General features: G+C 43.0%; 3 protein-coding genes across 3 annotated transcripts in view; 1 reads left to right on the forward strand and 2 right to left on the reverse strand.

Moving 5' to 3' along the window:
- The window catches only part of CFDP1 (craniofacial development protein 1), a 934,470-nt gene that overhangs the window by 412,645 nt on the left and 502,596 nt on the right, over positions 1–19,229 (reverse strand). The gene's annotated exons all lie outside the window — the stretch shown is intronic.
- The window catches only part of CNTNAP4 (contactin associated protein family member 4), a 990,511-nt gene that overhangs the window by 140,939 nt on the left and 830,343 nt on the right, over positions 1–19,229 (forward strand). The window lies entirely within an intron of this gene.
- On the reverse strand, positions 9,150–16,794 carry LOC126943782 (cytoplasmic polyadenylated homeobox-like protein). Its single transcript, XM_050772830.1, has 3 exons — positions 16,638–16,794; positions 13,981–14,174; positions 9,150–10,928 (listed from the first exon to the last, which is right to left on the reverse strand). The coding sequence occupies exons 1-3, from the start codon at positions 16,660–16,662 to the stop codon at positions 9,996–9,998; spliced, it is 1,152 nt and encodes a 383-aa protein (XP_050628787.1). The 5' UTR covers positions 16,663–16,794; the 3' UTR covers positions 9,150–9,995.

The raw sequence follows: 19,229 nt of genomic DNA on the forward strand, positions 1-19,229 counted from the left end.
TCTGGTCAACATTTTCTTTTTCTTTTCATTTTTTTTTTTCCAAGATGAAATCTGGCCCTGTGACTCAGGCTGGAGTGCCATGGCTCAGTCTCTGCCCACTGCAATTCCCATCTCCCAGGTTCAAGCGACTTTCCAGCCTCAGCCTCCTGAGTAGCTGGGATTACAGACTTGTGCCATCACACCTGGCTAATTTTTGTATTTTTAATAGAGATGGGGTTTCACCATGATGGCCAGGCTGGTCTCGAACTCCTGGCCTCAGATGATACATCCGCTTTGGCCTCCCAAAGTGTTGGGATTACAGGCGTGAGCCACCGCGCCCAGCCTGGTCAACATTTTTATTAATGATTTTTTGCTGTATAGTTTGAGTGTTTATAAGGGCTTTTGGCCAGGCCAAGGTATAGGGATTAAAGGCCTGAGCCACTGTGCACAGCCTTTTGCAGAATTATAATAAGAATAATTTAATATGGTAGACTTCATCTTACTTCTAACCTGACAGCGCCCCCCCCCTTTTTTTATCTTATTCTAACACAGAGTTCTCATAGATAACTATGAGAAATATTTAGTTTATAATTAAACATGAGGCAAGAAAAACTGAGCCCTTCCACTCCTTGCCCCCACCAATTCGGAAGTTAAAGCAACATTCATAAGACAAGGTTAAAATTATGGCAGGGACTTAAACTTTTCTAAAAAATAGGCATAGTTAACCAATAACCTGCCTTCGATCAGGGTGTTTTTCTGTAGGTTGTTGAGTACTCCAGAGTCACGTAGCCAGGAGTTACAAAATTTATAACTTCCCCAGCTACCCCTAAAAATAACATCGCGAATGTAAAACTCAGAGAATGAGTGTGTGAGATAGTTTTCAGATTTGGCACTTTAGTAGATCAAAAGCCCCTCCTGGTCCGTGAGGCCCCTCCCAGAAACTAGCTCAGCTGCATGAAGACAGTTTTACATACCCCTGTGATTTCATAAATTGTTTCTCAGCACCCTGCTTGCCAAAATATCCTAAAAAAGCCCTAGCCTCCGAATTATCAGAGAGATGGGTTTGAGAAGTTTCTCCTTGTTCTCACCTGGCTGGCCCTGTGATGATTAACCTCTTTCTTTCTTTTTTTCTTTTTTTTTTTTTTGAGGTGGAGTCTCACCCCGTTACCCAGGCTGGAGTGCAGTGGCCGGATCTCGGCTCATTGCACGCTCCGCCTCCTGGGTTCACGCCATTCTCCTGCCTCAGCCTCCTGAGTAGCTGAGACTACAGGCGCCCGCCACCGCGCCCGGCTGATTTTTTGTATTTTTAGTAGAGACGGGGTTTCACCGTGTTAGCCAGGATGGTCTCCATCTCCTGACCTCGTGATCCACCCGCCTCGGCCTCCCAAAGTGTAGGGATTACAGGCGTGAGCCACTGCGCCCATCCTGATTAACCTCTTTCTTTGCTGTAATACCGGTTGTTCTCAGGACATCTGGCTTTCTGAGCAGCAGACAAGATAAACCCAACTGGCTATTACAATTTTACCTTAATTACCTCTTTGAAGGCCCTCACATTTGAAGGTACTAGGGGTTTGGACTTCAACATATGAATCATATGAATGCGGGGGTTGGCCAGAATTCAGGCCATGACGGCCCTCCAAGGGTTAAATCTTGATTTTGACCCCTGAGTCCCCATTTCTGTCTCCTAAGGCTTCAGTGCGCACGTGACCAGGACTGGAACATGCCTTGCCAGATCTGGGACCGCATCCTTGAGGCTTCCCCACCCTGGGTTTTTAGGCACTGGAAGTCTGAGGAGGACACAAGTGAAAGTGGCTTGTTGGGGGCCCTGGGCCTTCCTGTGAGCAGTTGTCTTTGTGGAGGAAAATGGGATCTTGCTGCATGCAAGCCTGCAACACGACCCGCTCTTAACTAAGTCCTTGCTTAGCCTGAGTCCCAGGGCCTCAGGACTCCTTTGTGCAGTGACAGGGCCTTCCTGAAACGTGCAGATGTCTTTTCACAGAGGCCCTCAGTGACTAGGGGATGTGGGTACCCACTGGCGGGAGCCGGGACACCTGAGCTGTCTAGGAGAGGCCCAGGACCCTAACCAGACAGGCCCCCTGGCCCTCAGCAGCCCCCACTGCCCCAGAAAGTCATGCTCACAAAGAGCACTGAGGTCTTTCCCACAGACCCTGGTTGTTTGAGAGGACAAACGTCTGACAAACAAATCAAGAACAGACATAGAAAGTCCAAATATGAAACATTACAAACAGTACACTGCTACATATGCCCTAGGAATGAAAAAGAGGATGTTGGGGTGATTTTATAATAAATTTGAAGATTTCGATGAAATGGATATATTCTTAGAAAAATTCAACTTCCCAGCTGGGTGCGGTGGCTCACATCTGTAATCCCACAACTTTGGGAGGCCAAGGTGGGCGGATCACGAAGTCGGGAGATCGAGACCATCCTGGCTAACATGGAGAAACCCCATCTCTACTAAAAATACAAAAAAATTAGCTGGGTGTGGTGGGGGGGCGCCTGTAGTCCCAGCTACTTGGGAGGCTGAGACAGGAGAATGGCATGAACCCAGGAGGTGGAGCTTGCAGTGAGCAGAGATCGAGCCACTGCACTCCAGCCTGGGTGACAGAGCAAGACTCCGTCCAAAAAAAAAAAAAAAAAGAAAAAAGAAAAAAAAAAAATTCAATGTCCCCAAAACTGATCTAAAGAGAAATGCTTGTCTTGTAATTGTATAGAGTCAGTAGTCAACAATGTTTCCATGAAAATAATGTCAGAGCCAGGCAGAATCACTTTAAATTTCAAGCATTTAATAAAGAATAAATGAAGCCAATATCACTCATGAACATAGACACCAAAATCTTAAACTACTGGCACCTCCAATCTAGAAATACATAAAAAGGGTATGTCATAAGCTAGTTGGATTTTTCTAAAATTGCAGTGCTTTACCAACAGTCACCACATGAACAGATTATGGAAGAAAAATACCATCATCACAACAGATGAAGAAAGACATTTAAAAACTTAAAAATTCGGAGAGATTTCAGATTTTTGAGGGAAGAAGCTAAGAACAACAGAAATAAAAGGGAACCCCTTAAGCCCATATTTGGTAATATATGTTTGGAAATATACCTGATGTGAAACTTGGCGATATGGCAGTGATGTTGTTTCTACCCCGATTTAGCATTTTACTGCATTTCTCAGCCAAGTAGTAAGGAAGAAAAATGAAAGTAGAAGGACTGGAAATAAGAAAGAATACTTTTATTGGCAGACGGTGTGATTGTGTGCATACAAAATCCAGTGAATCCACAGACGCTAGTATACTTTTATTCACATTTCTGTTTATAATGCTATGTTTTGTCAATGGAAGAATGATAAGATTCATAAATATGGAAAGGAGAGCTTTATTTTTCATAAAGGATTGTAGCCTGCAGGGTGGCCGTTCTGACAAGCTGGGAAGCATAGCTCCCCAGCCAGAAACTAGAAATAGACACTTCAAGGGTCCAAAGAATAAGACAGGAATTTAAGCTGGATGGGGTGGCCAGATATACATATTCAATGAGCTATAGAGAAAATAATGCATATTTATGAAAGGAGAAACATATATATATATGCAATTCAGCTTCATGCCTCTCTGTGACCCATGTTCAAAGATGGCGGCATCAGCATGATCCCAGGGTGGAGTGTTGTGCTCTTTGACATCCAAAGGTGAAGTAGAGGACACAAAAACCCTCACTGGGCATTCGTCATAGACTGGCCAGGATCATTCCATGGTTGGTGGTCTCTCATCAGAAGAAAAGCTCATCTGTTGTTATGCTGAAACTGCTAAAAGAAGGGAGAGCAGTCAAGCAGTTGGTTGATATAAGTGGTGGAATCTTTTGAAAGGGCTGGTTTTTTTGAGCTCTTACAGAAGAAAGCTTAATGATAGTGAAGGAACAGGTATAACGAGCTGTGTCTGACCTCCCATCCTGTCATGGCTGAGAACTCAGTTTTATTTTTTTTGAGACGGAATTTCGCTCCTGTCACCCAGGTTGGAGTGCAATGGCTCAATCTCAGCTCACTGCAACCTCTGCCTCTCAGGTTCAAGTGATTCTCCTGCCTAAACCTCCTGAGTAGCTGGGATTACAGGTGCCTGCCACCATGTCTGGCTAATTTTTAGTAGAGACGGGGTTTCGCCATGTTGTGTAGGCTGGTCTTGAACTCCTGACCTCAGGTGATCCACCTGCCTTGGCCTCCCAAAGCGTTGGGATTACAGGCAGGAGCCACTACGTCCAGCCGAGAACTCAGTTTTCTCTTGGGTCCCCTTGGTCAAGATGTGGTCTGTTCAGTAAGTTGGGCCCTTAGAATTTTATTTTTATTTCTCAGTTTCATAACAGAGGAGAAAAGCTATTCTTTTTTATCTTGTCCAAATTAAACTTTCAGTAATTTAAAGACTATCAATACAGTATCTATATTTTTAGAAATATTTTTTACTATGTGTGTATGCATATATTTATGTGTATTCCAGATTTACAAGACCTAGCTTTACCTTGTTTCATTTTGATAATTCTTGTACTATACTATTAATTAGGCAACGCACTTTAAAATTAAACATTGTGTCTCTGGTAAGGACTAGTTAATTCCAGAAGCCCAGAGATAGACAGGGGCTCACTGTTCACTTCTGTATTCCCTCTGTTCTCAAGTGGGTAATTGTGACGATACAGTTACTAAGGGTAGACTGTAAAGACTGGTTAAGTCCAGAGCCCAGGTTGATGGGAAATGCCCTCTTCAGGATAATAGAAGAAAGGGGGGATGCCTTCTTTTTTATTTTTTCCTTTTTTCCTCCTCTGTTCTCTCTTCCCAGATGGGTAGTCATGTCTTCATATCACAGGACATGCCCCTTGGATGCATCCCCTAAAAGTGGGAAAAATTTCTCCAAAACTTAAACTATTTGGCTTAATAATGAACTAGGAGAAAATTACAAGTCAGCCTTGGAACCCAGTGCCCCTGTGCAAGAGGTCCTCAGATTAGCCTCTTCAGTCTTTCATAACTGAGAGCAGAACAGGAAGGACAGGGCTTTAAGCCTGTTGGGTAGGGCAAATGGCATCCCTTCCCCTCAAATAAAAGATCCATACCCCTTTTTATTACTTAAGGGACCAATTACCATTCTCCCACTGGTCCTTGGTAATGTCTAAATACCTCACACCTCTTTGGGGCAAAAATATAATCTCCAAGATCAGTGCTCACTGAATATTTACCTGTCCTCTAAATTCATCTTTCTCTCTAATAGCCTTATTTCTCCCAGGAAAGCTACCTAAATCATTAACCAATAGCTTCAACCTAGAAAGCCCTACCTCAGAGGTTTAGAAATATCCCACACTTATTCAGAAAAGTCCTAGCAAAAAATCTAACTGAGCAATCTCTTGAGGGGGGATAACTTTTTTTTCTCATTCAATTGTCACTTTATTGAAAGATGGTAGAATTACAAATTTAAACTATAGCCTGCTAATTTTTAGTTAGGCAGCAAGTTTTAATCTAAGGCAAACTGCTTATTCAGAAGTGATTATGGAACAACTCAGATGCAGAGTAAGAAGGATGAGAAACATCTGACTGGCTTATAGATTTCATTCTCTCACTATATGAAATAAACTTTTCATTTTTAGGAGAGGTAAACTATAACTTCAGTAGACACCAATACAGAAATATTTTGTCACCTAGATTAGTTTCCATTTAGTCAGTCAACTGTTTCTAGCTATCTCAATTGGGATAGATACATTTACATAACTGGCTGTGCTTGAGCCTTCTTTGCCAGCAGCTTTAGGTCTGTAATGCACTTGGTAATTGTCTCCTTTTCCTGCTGTGCAGAGATGCTCTGCACCAACCACGTGCTTCTCCACCCAATTTATAATGTGCTCTTGTTCCTTTCAACACATCATGTTCTGCACAGATATATGATAGTCCAGGCAATTTTTTCTCTGCCCCTCCATGAATGACTTCTGACTTCCCTTCTTGAATTTTCCTTTCTCTGAGCTACCTGTGGAGGCTTTAAATGTTTTAAAAACTGCTTGCCACCTCTTTAAAAGCACCTCATGGTTAAGTCATAACCTTAGTTAAGATTTGTTTCGCCTGTGAGGTTACTTTTGATAATGTTTAAAGGCCAGAAATATTGTTCATTTGGCCTGGATAAAGTAGGGTAGTAAGAGATGTAAAATGATTTTTTAAAGAGCGCTATGGTTAAAAGTCAGCTTAATTAAAAGCAGATAGCCAAGCAGATACATATATTAATAGTTGAAATGTTCATGAATATCAAGTGGAATGAGAGTTAACTGAACGCACTGAACTAATATAAGAGTGAAGTCATCTTTTTGACTTTTTGCAAAATCCTTTGTTTTTCAGAGCCAAGAAAACATTTCTTTTGAGCTATTTACAGCTTTTCACAATTGAGTATACTCCTGTGAACAAAATTTGGAGCACATTTGTTTCTCTCTGATTTCTCCAGAATTTGGAAACTATGTGTGAGTATTCTTAATGTGTGGCAATATAGTTATTTGCATAAATGCAATTAGAATGTTTTCTTTTGCAACAGGACACCATTAGAGAAATTGGCTGTTTTACCAGGACTTTGACTGGAATGGCATGCTTTCCTTTAAGGAAATCAAGCTTGACTTATAGGGCCAATAAAAGTTCCTTGGGGAGACTGGCCTCATACCTTGTCTACAGAGTCCCTGTATGGGGAGCTAACCTGTGGTGAGTAAAGAATGTCACTGTCTAACAGGCCCAGGTGCTCCAAGTTATCTAGAGACCTCAAGAGGAGAGAAATCTACCCTTCTCATAGGTATTTGAGGGTACAAACCCATGGCTGTGCTTGGCTTTTAAAATGTCTTATCTGAGATTTCTTATGGAACAGAGTTCCATCAAAGCCAATTTTAAAAGCCTATGTAAAAATAATGATCCTTGCTGCATTTTATGCAATCAGGCCAAATATGATAAGACTAAAGTTTGTTTTACAAACAAATCATTCCTATCATGATTTTAATAAAAAGGAGGACTGTAAAGAGAAAAACTATGTGTCACAATTTATGGTACACCTACTCTTACTTTCTAACGTCATCAGTTCTAAGCTTTTGTCTGCATTGTAGCCTAACCTTGCTTATTTCTGTGAACCAACCAGTGATCTCTCACAGCAGCTCAGAAGAAACAAAACAGATGGGTAACTTAAAAATCTGGACCAATATTCTAGTTCTGGGCACACTGAAATAAGTTGGCAGCCCAAGTCTTAGCAGGCATGGCCATGGCTACCAGTTAACTGGGCATCTTGGCAGCCTCAATTTTTTGGAGCTGTCCTCATTCCCTTATTTTGCTTTGGCCTATGTCTTCTAAATCTAGTAACATGATCTGTCTCCTGTCGCCTTCAGGCCATCAAGCTCCAGATGATCCTCAGTGTGGGATACTGTCCTCTCAATATTCAAGAGGCACCCCTCTACAGGGGACCCCTAGACTGCCCATTAGTGGGACAGGAAGGCAAACTCCTGCCCCTGTCTCCCTTGGACCTTGCTAGATACTACTTTCGCCAACCCACGGAGTCATCCTCCTACCCTGACAGCTAGCAAGAGGCCAAGACATGCAGAACCACCACATCCCCTTTGTCAGCGGGAAGCAGTTAAATAAGACTGACCTTTATCTAATTTCTTTCAAAGATTTGAGGTCTTGGGCTCTTGAGGGTGAAAATTTTACAGGTAGTTAGACAGGCATGAGACAGGCAGGAGAGGTCTCTCCCCCACCCCCAGGAAAGCCGGGTGATGGTTCAGCAAGTTTCACATTGCCTCTGTAAAGGCAATAAACCGGCCACTGGGGCCAGGGAGAGGCCATTTTCTGATGATCCATACCTGTTACACTAAAGTGTTAATTGAATGCAGATGCCAGGGAGCAGCAAATTCTGGGGCATGTGCATCAAGAGACAAAATGGTGGAATATGTCCTGGGGTTACTCCACCAGAAAGGCGAGGAAAAGCCTCAGATGGGTACACACACAACTCCCTAAACACACTTTGTGTGCTTATTTTTCAAGCACTGCACATGTGGGCAGACTGCCCTAAAAGAAGAATCATGGAAAAGGGGTCACCCTATAAAGTCCTAAGATCAAGGTTAAAGACCACACTTGACCTTCACGTCCCAACTTAGGTTTCTTCCAAACTTACTTTCCTTTCTTTCCTGTTCTAAAGTCCTTTAAAGTAAACATCCACTCCTGCTCTGGAAAAAACAATGAAACGTTGTGCCTCATAAATCTCACATGTATCTATAGATCTAGCTCATTCTTATTAACTGTGCTAGCTTATTACTTTATACTTTATTTTGATTCTTCATCAGTCAACTTGATATACTGTGTTTCTATGGCTGTGTATTCTTTGGAACACTTGGAAGAATTTCTATGTAGGATGCATCTAATAAAGAACTGGTGGGAAATTTCAGCTTTTAACACAAGTTGCCTAATTCATATTATAATATATGCTTTGACAAAACTCTGGAATCTTTGAGAGATAATTCTACATGTCAAAGACCAAAACTATTAAAAAGACCTGGAAGTTCAAAGACACTTGATCTTTTCTAAAAAATCAGGTCAGCACCTGACATTCAGAGACTCACCTGGGTACTTCAGATCTTTGTTGGCCTTGGCGTCACATCCCTAGATGATTGGGTCACAAACTCTGGATTCCTGGGCAGCAGCTGTCAGCTAAGAGGGCTGGTGGGGGTTGCTTCAGCACAGCAACTTCCTGAGGCTTTTCAGAGTCCTCTTGTACTGTTTTGTTTTCTTCCTTTTTCTAGAGACAAGGTCTTGCCATGGTTCCCAGGCTGGTCTTGAATCCCTGGGCTCAGAGAGATCTTCCTGCCCTGGCTTCCCAAAGTGCTAGGATTATAGGTGTGAGCCATTGTGCCTGGCTTTATGTACTGTGTCTTTAAATGCCTTACACTTAAAAGCTCCTGCCTTTATATTGGGCTGCTTTTGAGATGTACAAAGGCCAGGCTGATGTTGCCGCAGCTCCCTTCACAGGCAGAGCTTCTTCGGTGGAGCTGGCTGCTGAGAAGATACAGCTGGGTCCTGGTAGGCCATGCTTCACATCCTGGAGATACTGCTCTGGTCCATGGAGGAGAGAGTTTTGTAAGAGTAGCCTTTAGAACCCCCCCATCCAATTGTCACTGCTGTGGGACTTTGTGGTTACTCTGTTCTTGTTGGCTATATTGCCTCTGAGGGGAACAATGCCTGAAGCAGGGGCTGGGCAAGAGCCTCCTTTTTCTGAAGGCAAAATGTCATTAGACTTTGCATGATGTGGTTTGAGCAATGCTCCTGCAATCTTTGTGCTTGCTAGTTTTTCAATCCATATTATATGGAGTCAGACTTGTCAAGGCCACCATAAACTACATGGTCACGAGCTATAACACATGTGGACACTGTAGACAGTTTTAGTTTTCTTCTTTTTTATTTTATTTTTCATAGACAGGGTCTCACTCTGTCACCCAGGCTGGAGTGTAGTGGAATGATCACAGCTCACTGCAGCCTCCACCTCCCAGGCTCAAGTGATCTTTTCACTTCTGCCTCTGAAGTAGCTTGGACCATAGGCACAAGCCACTATGCCTAGCTAAATTTTTTGGTTTAGTTTTATATTTTTGTTTTGTTTTGTTTGTAGAGATGGGATCTTCCAATATTGCCCTAGCTGGCCTCGAACTGCTGGGCTCAAGTGATCCTCCTGCCTCAGCCTCTTGAGTAGCTGGGACCACAGGAGCACACCATCATGCCCAGCTAATTTTTTAAAAAAGTTTTTTTATAGAGACAGGGAGTCACCATGTTGCCCAGGCTTTTCTTGAACTCCTGGGCTCAAACAACCTCACCTGGCTTTTTTTTTTTTTTTCTTTTATTAATGTGGAGGCTTCTGGTAAGGGCTCTGCCTTGCACTACTGTGTGGGTGACTGGGGTTCTCTGACACTTAGCACTACTTTGCAGAGCTGCATCCTTGGTTCCCTGCTGCAGACCCTTGCCTACTCCTCACCTTAAAGTTGCTGCCCTTGGGCCCTGGGTTGCTCTGAAGCCCCTTCCTGCATATCTTGCCCTAGAGGCAGCAGGGGTGAGTCAGCAGCTATTTGGGGAGGCACCTGCTGCAGTTGCGAGCACAACGGCTTTCCATTATTCTGAGGCAGTTGACTCTGCAGCTGTGACTGAGCCGAGGGCCACTGCTTCCCTAGATCCCAAGGACCCGAGTCCATCGGCAGCCGTTCCTGGACCATCATCCCCTCTAAGTAATTCTGAGGCTGTTGGTGCTGCTGCGGGTGATACTGCCAATCATTCTGCTGCTGTTCTTGCAGCAGTGAGAAAGAGAATGAGCAATGACAATGGTCTTTCTTCACCCCATATGCACCTTGAGCATAATCCAAAAGGAAGGGACTTGCATGCTGGCTTTCCCTGGTTTCAGTCCTTTCTCCATGAAAATATGGCACAGAAGATGGAGGAGGATGAAGGCATACTGCAGAGTTGTAGCTGAGAAAACGATAGTCAGTAAAATGCCCACTTCCTGTGTCACCACCATACTCCAAAGCACAGCATGGTTGCTTTTCAGTGCCTGTGACCAGATGGTAGCTCTGGGAGGCCACCTGCTGACTGGGAATCCCCGGTTTCTCCAGATAAGAGCACTGGGGGCCCACCTGTTGACTGAGAATCTCTTGGTTCTCCAAAGAGAAGCAATTGTAGCCCATCTGTTGACTGGGAATCCTCTGTTTCTCCAGAGGGGAGCAACCAGCTGTACTCATCAAAACCCCCTGGGCTCCAGAGAAGCTCTGCTCTGTGGCATAGTTGGGAACTGCAGGCTGGGCCTCCTGGTAGCTTAAAAATGGATGGGCTCGGACTGGAAAATAATGCTTTTTCTGAAGAACAAATAATCTGTGTCTTTCTGCAGGTGGAAGTCTGGCTCTTTTATTTTGGAACCAATTCTAGAGAGAAAAGATAATATTATTTTATTGACTCTACTTATCTGAATATATTCTTGTATGCATTCCTTAATGTAGGAGGATTTTTCTATTTAAGCCTCCTCCAAACAGAGTCCCTGACTTGCCTGCTGACATTAAAGCATATAAATAATAAAGGCAATCTATCCTAGGAGGCACATGTGGTAACACAGGTCACGCACTGTGCATTTCTAGAACCATAACCTCCTTCACTGGAGACAGTGACACCATGGTTTACATGTAAACCGTGGCTTTCCAGAATCTCTCCCCAACCTGTTTGTGACCCATATGTAATGTTCTGCTTGTTCACGAAGAAACTCACCCTGTGCTACAGAGGAGGCTCCCAGCTGTCCCACCTAGTCGTGCATTGTTCACACAACCCTGCTACTTTACTCATACTCTCCCGGTAAGGAGAATTAGTGGTGTGTTTTCTGACATCCACATTTCTGTTCCTTTTCTTGACTTTTTTTTTTTTTGGAGATAGAGTTTTGCTCTTGTTGCCCAGGCTGGAGTGCAATGGTATAATCTCGGCTCACTGCAACCTCCGCCTCCTGGGTTCAAGTAATTCTCCTACCTCAGACTCCGAGTAGCTGGGATTACAGGTGCATCACCATGCCTGGCTAATTTTTTTGTATTTTTAGTAGAGATGGGGTTTCGCCATGTTGGCCAGGCTGGCGCTGAACTCCTGACCTCGGGTGATCTGCCCGCCTCAGCCTCCCAAAGTGCTGGGATTACTTGTGTTTTACAAAAAATACAAGGTGCTGGCATGAGCCACTGCACCTGGCCCACTTTTCTGTTTCTTATATGCACATAATTCTTACATGCATTGGTTCACAGGTTACAACTAAAGAGTACAATTGTTTGAATAACTTCCTGAGCATATATTTGTGGTATGACTCTGAGGGAAAAAAAAAGAAACCATTTTTCCTCTGCTCTCATACCACAACAATCAACAGGGAAAGGCTTGTGTGAGCAAATGTGTTTTTCCACACACCAGGCCAACAGTTCTGCAGTACACACAAGCTGGGCGTCCTTCAATTCAATTCTGACACCATATACCTGGAAATACTGTCAGATCCCACAGGTCGAGGGCTCAGTCCTGCAAGACTGCCCCTTCTTCAGATGCCAGTTGCAAGTCTTGGCTTCTGAAACTTTTGACTGACTGGCTTCAGGTCAGGGCTACTGTTGACCTCCTATCTGGGTTTGATTAACTTGCCAGTGTGGCTTACAGAACTAAGTGAAACACTCAGGTTTACCAGTTGATTAGAAAGGATATTACAAAGGATATAGATGAGGGGATGCATAGGGTGAGATATAGGGCAAGGGATGCAGAGCTTTCCTGCCTTCCCTGGATAAGCCACCTCCAGGAACTTCCACATGTTCAACTATCTGGACCCTCTTCAAACTCAGTCCTTTTTTTTTTCCTGGAGGCTTTATTATATAGTCATGATTGATTAAGCCATTGGCTATTGGTGATCAATTTAACCTTCAGCTCCACCTCCTCTCCAGAAGTTGGAGGATGGGGTTGAAAGTCCCAATTTTCTAATCCTGCCTGGATCTTTTCAACCCTCATTCTGAAGCTACTAGGGGCTACCACCCATCAGTCAGCTCACTAGCAGACAACTCTCAGATTTAAATCTTAGCTAAGTGCTCTCCCAACCCTTCAGAACTGCATATTCGACTGTTCACTTAGTGTTTCCACTTGGATGTTTATCTTACATATGAAACTTCATGTGTCCAAAATGTAAATTTTGATTTATCTGACACACCTGCTCCTCCCTAGGTCCCCTCCTTAGTAAAAGGCAACTCTCATCTTCCATAGACTTAAGTCAAATGTCCAAGTAACCTTTGAGTCCACCTTATCTTTCACAGCATATCCCACACATGGTAAACTTTGTCAGCTTCATCTCAAACATCTACAGTCTCATTAGTCCCATCCATCCGCACAGCTAGCAAGCTGGCCCAAACCACCGTCACCACCACTAACTACAGCAGCATCAACTCATCCACTGCTTCCAAATTTGCCTCACTGTAGTCTGGTTTTCACAATACATACCCACTGTATTTTCACAAGTACATAATACTATTTCTTATGCAATGAAATGCTATATACTGCTTAATTTTTTATATTTTCATATTGTTGTGTGCATGTATACAATTTTCTCTGAAATTGGTTATGGATACCAATGTCTGAGGATGTCTCAGGCCCTCATACATATGAAATGGTGTGGCATTTGCATATATACTATGCATGTTCTCTCATATGCTTTAAACCATCTCTAGATGACATACAATACCTGATATCTAATATAACACAAATGCTACATAAATATTTCTTATTCTGTATTGTTTTAAAATTTGTATCATTTTAAAATTTTTGTATTGTTATTTGCGCTCCCCCGCCAACCCCGACCTCCCCTTGTTTTTGAAACAGAGTCTCACTTTGTCACACAGGCTGGAATGCAGTGATGTGATCAGGGCTGGAAGTGAGAGCCACAGCACCCATCCTATTTTCATTTTTTAACTTTCCAAATCTGCATGCGGACCCAGTGGATATGGAGGATTAACTGTATATACATATATATTTTGATTGCTCTCTCCCATTTCTTTGAATTCTGTACCTTCGTATCCAGTCCCCTGCATTCTACCTCCATCTGTACTCATTGCCCTTTAATTTTATAGGAAACAGCTGGATGTGGTGACTTATGCTTGTAATCCCAGGACTTTGGGATGCTGAGGCGGGTGAATCTCTTGACTCCAGGAGTTCATGACCAGCCTGGGCAACACGGTAAGACCCCAGTTTTTACAAAATATACCAAGCCCAGCGGGGTGTAAGACCTCATTTTTTACAAAAAAATACGAAGCCCAGCGGGGTGGTGTGCTCCTGTAGTCCCAGCTACTCAGTGGACTGAGGTGGGGGAATCATCTGAGCCCGGAAAGTGGAGGCTGCAGTGAGCCGTGATTGTGCCACTGTAAATCCGCCTGGGTGACAGGAGTGAGACCCTGTTTCAAAAAAAAAAAAAAATCTTGAACTTACATCTATTACATTCACTGGACATCCAAATTTGTTGGCCAGTGTTTTCCTAGTTGTGTAATCAGGATAACAGGTTTCGCCAAATATTTCCTTAAGTTCCTGCAATAATTCTTCAGAAAATTTATGTCGGCGTTTTGTTTTTCTTTGTTTGTTTGTCTGTCTGTCTTCATTATGATGATTCTCTTTGGCTGGGAAACCTGACAAAAGTATCAACAGAGAGAAGAACATTGGAGAATATTGGTAATTACCAGACCAAAGAAGAGTTCCAAACAGTGTTAGCACCATTGATTCCCTCCCCTTCCCAAGGTGAAATCCAGGCGTGACCTCATAGCTACTCACAATAAAATTACAAATGAAAGCATGAATTGGCTAACTCTAGGCCTATGGGCCAGATCCAGCCAGTTGCCTCATTTTGTAAATAGAGTTTTATCGAAACACCAGTCACATTGATTTGCTTATGTACTGTCTATGGCTGTTTTCAAGCCACAGTAGCAGAGTTAGTTGAGGCTCAAAGGTGTCTAGGGTCCACACAGCCTAACATATTTACTATCTGGATTAGAGAATTTATCTTTAAAATTAGAACTAATTGCAGAAGAATATTTTATTATTTAATCACTGTAATGTATAAGAGGAAAAACTCATCTATATTGATTGAAAGGCACCATATGGGCTACTGAGGGAACGCAGTCTGAGCCTGAAAGGAAGCGAACGGAGACCTTTGGGTACCACTACGTTCTCTTTATCTGAGTGCTCTCTGAGTTCCATGAGTGTAGTTGGTTTGTGAACATTCATTAAATTAAACATGTATAAATATTCGCTATTTTAAGCATGCACACTATATTTCAATTAAATCCTTCTTTTTTAATTTATTTTTGAGACAGTCTCCCTCTGTCGCCTAGGCTGGAGTGCAGTGGCGTGGTCTCAGCTCACTGCAACCTCCGCCTACTGGGTTCAGGCGATTCTTGCACCTCAGCCTTTGGAGTAGCTGGGACTACACGTATGCACCACCACCGTGCCTTCCTAATTTTTAAAAAATTTTTGAGATGGAGACTCGCTCTGTCGCCCAGGCTGGAGTGCAGTGGCGCCATCTTGGCTTACTGCAAGCTCCGCCTCCCCGGTTCACGCCATTCTCCTGCCTCAGCCTCCCGAGTATCTGGGACTACAGGCTCCCGCCACATCGCCCAGCTATTTATTTATTTTTGAGACAGTCTCCCTCTGTCACCTAGGCTGGAGTGCAGTGGCGTGTCCTCAGCTCACTGCAACCTCCGCCTACTGGGTTCAAGCGATTCTTGCACCTCAGCCTTTGGAGTAGCTGGGACTACACGTATGCACCACCACCGTGCCTTCCTAATTTTTAAAAAATTTTTGAGATGGAGACTCGCTCTGTCGCCCAGGCTGGAGTGCAGCGGCGCCATCTTGGCTTACTGCAAACTCCGCCTCCCCCGTTCACGCCATTCTCCTGCCTCAGCCTCCCGAGTAGCTGGGACCACAGGCGCCCGCCACCATGCCCGACTCATTTTTTGTATTTTTAGTAGAGTCGGGGTTTCACCGTGTTCGCCAGGATGGTCTCAATATCCTGACCTCATGATCCATCCGCGTCGGCCTCACAAAGTGCTGGGATTACAGGAGTGAGCCACCGCGCCTGCCTGGCCTCTTTTTTTTTTTTTTTTTTTTTTTGTGGCGATAGTACTTTGCTCTACTGCCTAGGCTGGTTTCAAACTCTGGAATTGATCCCCCTGCTTTGGCTTCCTTGTTTTATTAATTGTTACTCTGCATTTTTACTGTAGGCATACAGCCAAAGTCATACTAAATTGGATAAACACTTAAATGTACATATTAGAAAATTATAATCAATGACCTAAGTTTCCAAAGAGAGAATTTACTGAAAATGTACAAAATTACCAAAAGAGGAAGCAGTAGGGAGGAGGAAAATTAATGAAAGAGGTAAAACTCATGAGACAATTGAGAAGGTTAAGAAAGATACACAAAAACTGGTACTTTGTAATGGAAAGTAATACATCTTAATAAAATTTTGTAGGATTCATTAAGTAGTTCATATATTCTTTTCTCCACTTAAAGTGTCGACTTTAAAATTTTAGGTAGATGTTACTTGTAGGGGACTCACGGCTGCCATTTTACTTTTGAAATTCAAGAGTCCAACTTCAAAGTACCCATGGCTGTTCTAACAATTTATCAGCGAAAAACAGCTGCTGCTCCAACAATCTGTACCTCTAACCGTGTTTGTGCTTTAAACTTGGACTTGAAAAAAAGCAAGGAGGCCGTGCGCGGTGGCTCAAGCCTGTAATCGCAGCACTTTGGGAGGCCGAGACGGGCAGATCACGAGGTCAGATATCGAGACCATCCTGGCTAACACGGCGAAACCCCGTCTCTACTAAAAAAAAAAATACCAAAAAACTAGCCGGGCGAGGTGGCGGGCGCCTGTAGTCCCAGCTACTCGGGAGGCTGAGGCAGGAGAATGGCGTAAACTCGGGAAGCGGTGCTTGCAGTGAGCTGAGATCCCGCCACTGCACTCCAGCCTGGGCGACAGAGCGAGACTCCGTCTCAAAAAAAAAAAAAAAAAAAAAAAGAACAAAAAAAAAGAAAAAAATCAAGGCATGTAGCATTACCAAAGAACGGAGAAAAAGCTGATGGGAACTTACCACCTGAAGTGCCGTCCGAACTCATCTTGGGTAGAAGATCTGGACTCCACGGAGATCAGAGAGTAACTGAGCAGCTCCCAAGACACAGGCTTTATGTAGGGTCAAGGTGACCCACCCTTTTCTTAAATACCTTTCAATTTAATCCCCTCATTAAATATTTAACACCTGTAGAAAGAAACTTGAATTAGATTGAGTAGAAGTACAGATTCTACTAGGCGATTTTGCCTCTTTAATAATACCTTTCTAAATATGACTCGTTTAATTATTTTGATTTGGTTACATTAGTTTCTACATTATAAGAATGTCCTTACCTTACTTCGTATTTTTTGTTTTCCTCGGCTCTTCTGAAACTCATGTCTTTTCATCATTTCGATGTAGAGCAGTCAACCTGGCTGTGCTACACTCCCTATTTTTTCCATAAACTGTGAATCTAGGCGTGGCTGTGAAGGTATTTTGTAGATGTGATTAGCTTATATAATCAGCTGGCTTTCAGTAAGTGAGAATATTTTGGATAAACTGAGTGGGTTCAATTCAATCAGTGAAAGGGCTTAAGAGCAAAACTGAGGTTTTTCTGGAGGGAAGCCGGAAAACACATCTGGCTGGGCGTGGTGTCTAATGCCTGTAATCCCCGCACTTTGGGAGGCTGAGGCAGGAGAATCACTTAAGCCTTGGAGTTCAAGACCAGCCTGGGCAACACGGTGATACCCTTATTTATATGAAAATTTAAAAAATTCCCACCTGTGCTCAGCTGGTGCCTCAGGCGTTTCTGACTGCTTTTTCAAAGGGCTTGCCACAGACTTTATTCCTGTCTATCCAGCCCCTACAATTATAGAAGTAAGTTCTATATTGCTATGATCTGAATGTTTATGTAGCCTCAAAATTCGTAGGTCAATATCCTCCCCCACAAGGTAATGGTATTAGGAGATGGGGCCTTTAGGAAGTGGTTGAGTCACGGGGGTGAAGTCCTCTTCAAAGGGATTAGTGCCTTTATCAAAGAGAGCAGAGAGGGGGAGGGAGGGAGGAGACCTCTGTGATTCTTCTGCCATGTGAGATTAGAGTGAGAAGATGGCTGTCCAGGAGGAAATGGGCCCTCACCAGACACCAAACCTGATTGTACTTCCCCATCTCCAGAACTGTGAGAAATTTCTGTTGTTTATAAAGTAGCCCGTCTATGGTATTTTGTTATAGCAGCCTAAATGGACTAAGGCACATATATGTCTCTCTATATATGTATGAGTATGTATGTGTATTGTATATGTATTTATATATTTATAATATAAACACACACATATGTTTTATATAGCTCACTAGTTCACTATGGGATTTGACTTGGGAACACTACTGTTTCTCTGATTGAACCCTGAATGATACAGACCTTGGTATTGGAGGTGGTTCTATAAGAACAGAACCTTACAGAGATATATATGCTTATAAATATACAACTAAAAATAGGTATACTTTAAGTTATATATACGTCTTCTTTTTATATAAGGACTCCAGTTCCAGTGGTAAAGAGAGCACTGGTAGTCCATGGCACGATGTGGCAAACACTGCCATTGAACAACCCCAGCTGAGTGCCAAACTTAACCTGCAGCAGCAACCAACACTGAGTCCTTAGAGTGCTAACATAGGGACAGATGCATTACACTGGACCATTTTCTTTGTGGAAGGGTCACTGCATCGTTCTTATTGGAACAGATACTCTGGAGACAGATTTACCTTTCCTGAATGTAACACTTCATCAGAATTACTATTGTGGACTTAGGAATGTCTTATTAATCCTTATAGCATTGACTTTGGTCAAGGAGCTCACTCCACAACGAATAAAGTGTGGTAATGGCTAGGAGCGGTGGCTCACGCTTGTAATCCCAGCACTTTGGGAGGCCAAGGCGGGTGGATCACCTGAAGTCAGGTGTTTGAGACCAGCCTGGCCAACCTGGTGAAACCCTGTCTCTACTAAAAATACTAAAATTAGCCAGGCGTGGTAGCAGGCGCCTGTAATCCTAGCTACTCAGGAGACTGAGGCAGGAGAATCACTTGAACATGGGAGGCAGAGGTTGCAGTGAGCCAAAACCGCACCATTGCACTCCAGCCTGGGTAACAGAGCGAGACTCCGTCTCAAAAAAAAAAAAAAAAAAAAAGTGTGGTAAAGACTCATAATCTTTACTTAGCAGTTCAATTGTTAAATATCTAAAGCGACAGATATAATTAGGAGAAAATACTTTCAAGGGCTAAGCCACCCAGACAATGAAGTTACCTATTAAGCTAATATTGTCTGTTTATCCCTGCATTTAAATAAGTGACAGCCCATGATCACAATTAATCAAATATTAATAGTATATTTCAATTTATATTCTTTTATATATGCTATAGGAATAAAATAATTGAAATTATAATCAAATTTATCTACTAGTTTTTAACCTTCTCTAGGAAATTTCTTTTGTTCTTCCCCAAATCATGAGAGCCTGAAGAAGACAAATCATCATTTCTGTTACTTTTTGCACAACAGGGAATATTCAAAGTACAATCACGGTTTAGAAATGCATTGCTTTATAAGTGAAGTGTAGAACTTGGGGACACCACATGCCATTC

Source organism: Macaca thibetana, chromosome 20 (genome assembly GCF_024542745.1).
Source record: "Macaca thibetana thibetana isolate TM-01 chromosome 20, ASM2454274v1, whole genome shotgun sequence".
Classification (NCBI taxonomy): Eukaryota; Metazoa; Chordata; class Mammalia; order Primates; family Cercopithecidae; genus Macaca; species Macaca thibetana.

Coding starts and splice junctions, on each gene's coding strand:
- LOC126943782 (XM_050772830.1), bottom strand. CDS start 16,662: ATGAGTTCGGACGGCACTTCAGGTG. Junction 14,175..16,637: donor TTCGGACGGCACTTCAGGTG/GTAAGTTCCCAT, acceptor TACTTTTGTCAG/GTTTCCCAGCCAAAGAGAAT. Junction 10,929..13,980: donor GTCCAGTGAATGTAATAGAT/GTAAGTTCAAGA, acceptor TTTTCTCTCTAG/AATTGGTTCCAAAATAAAAG.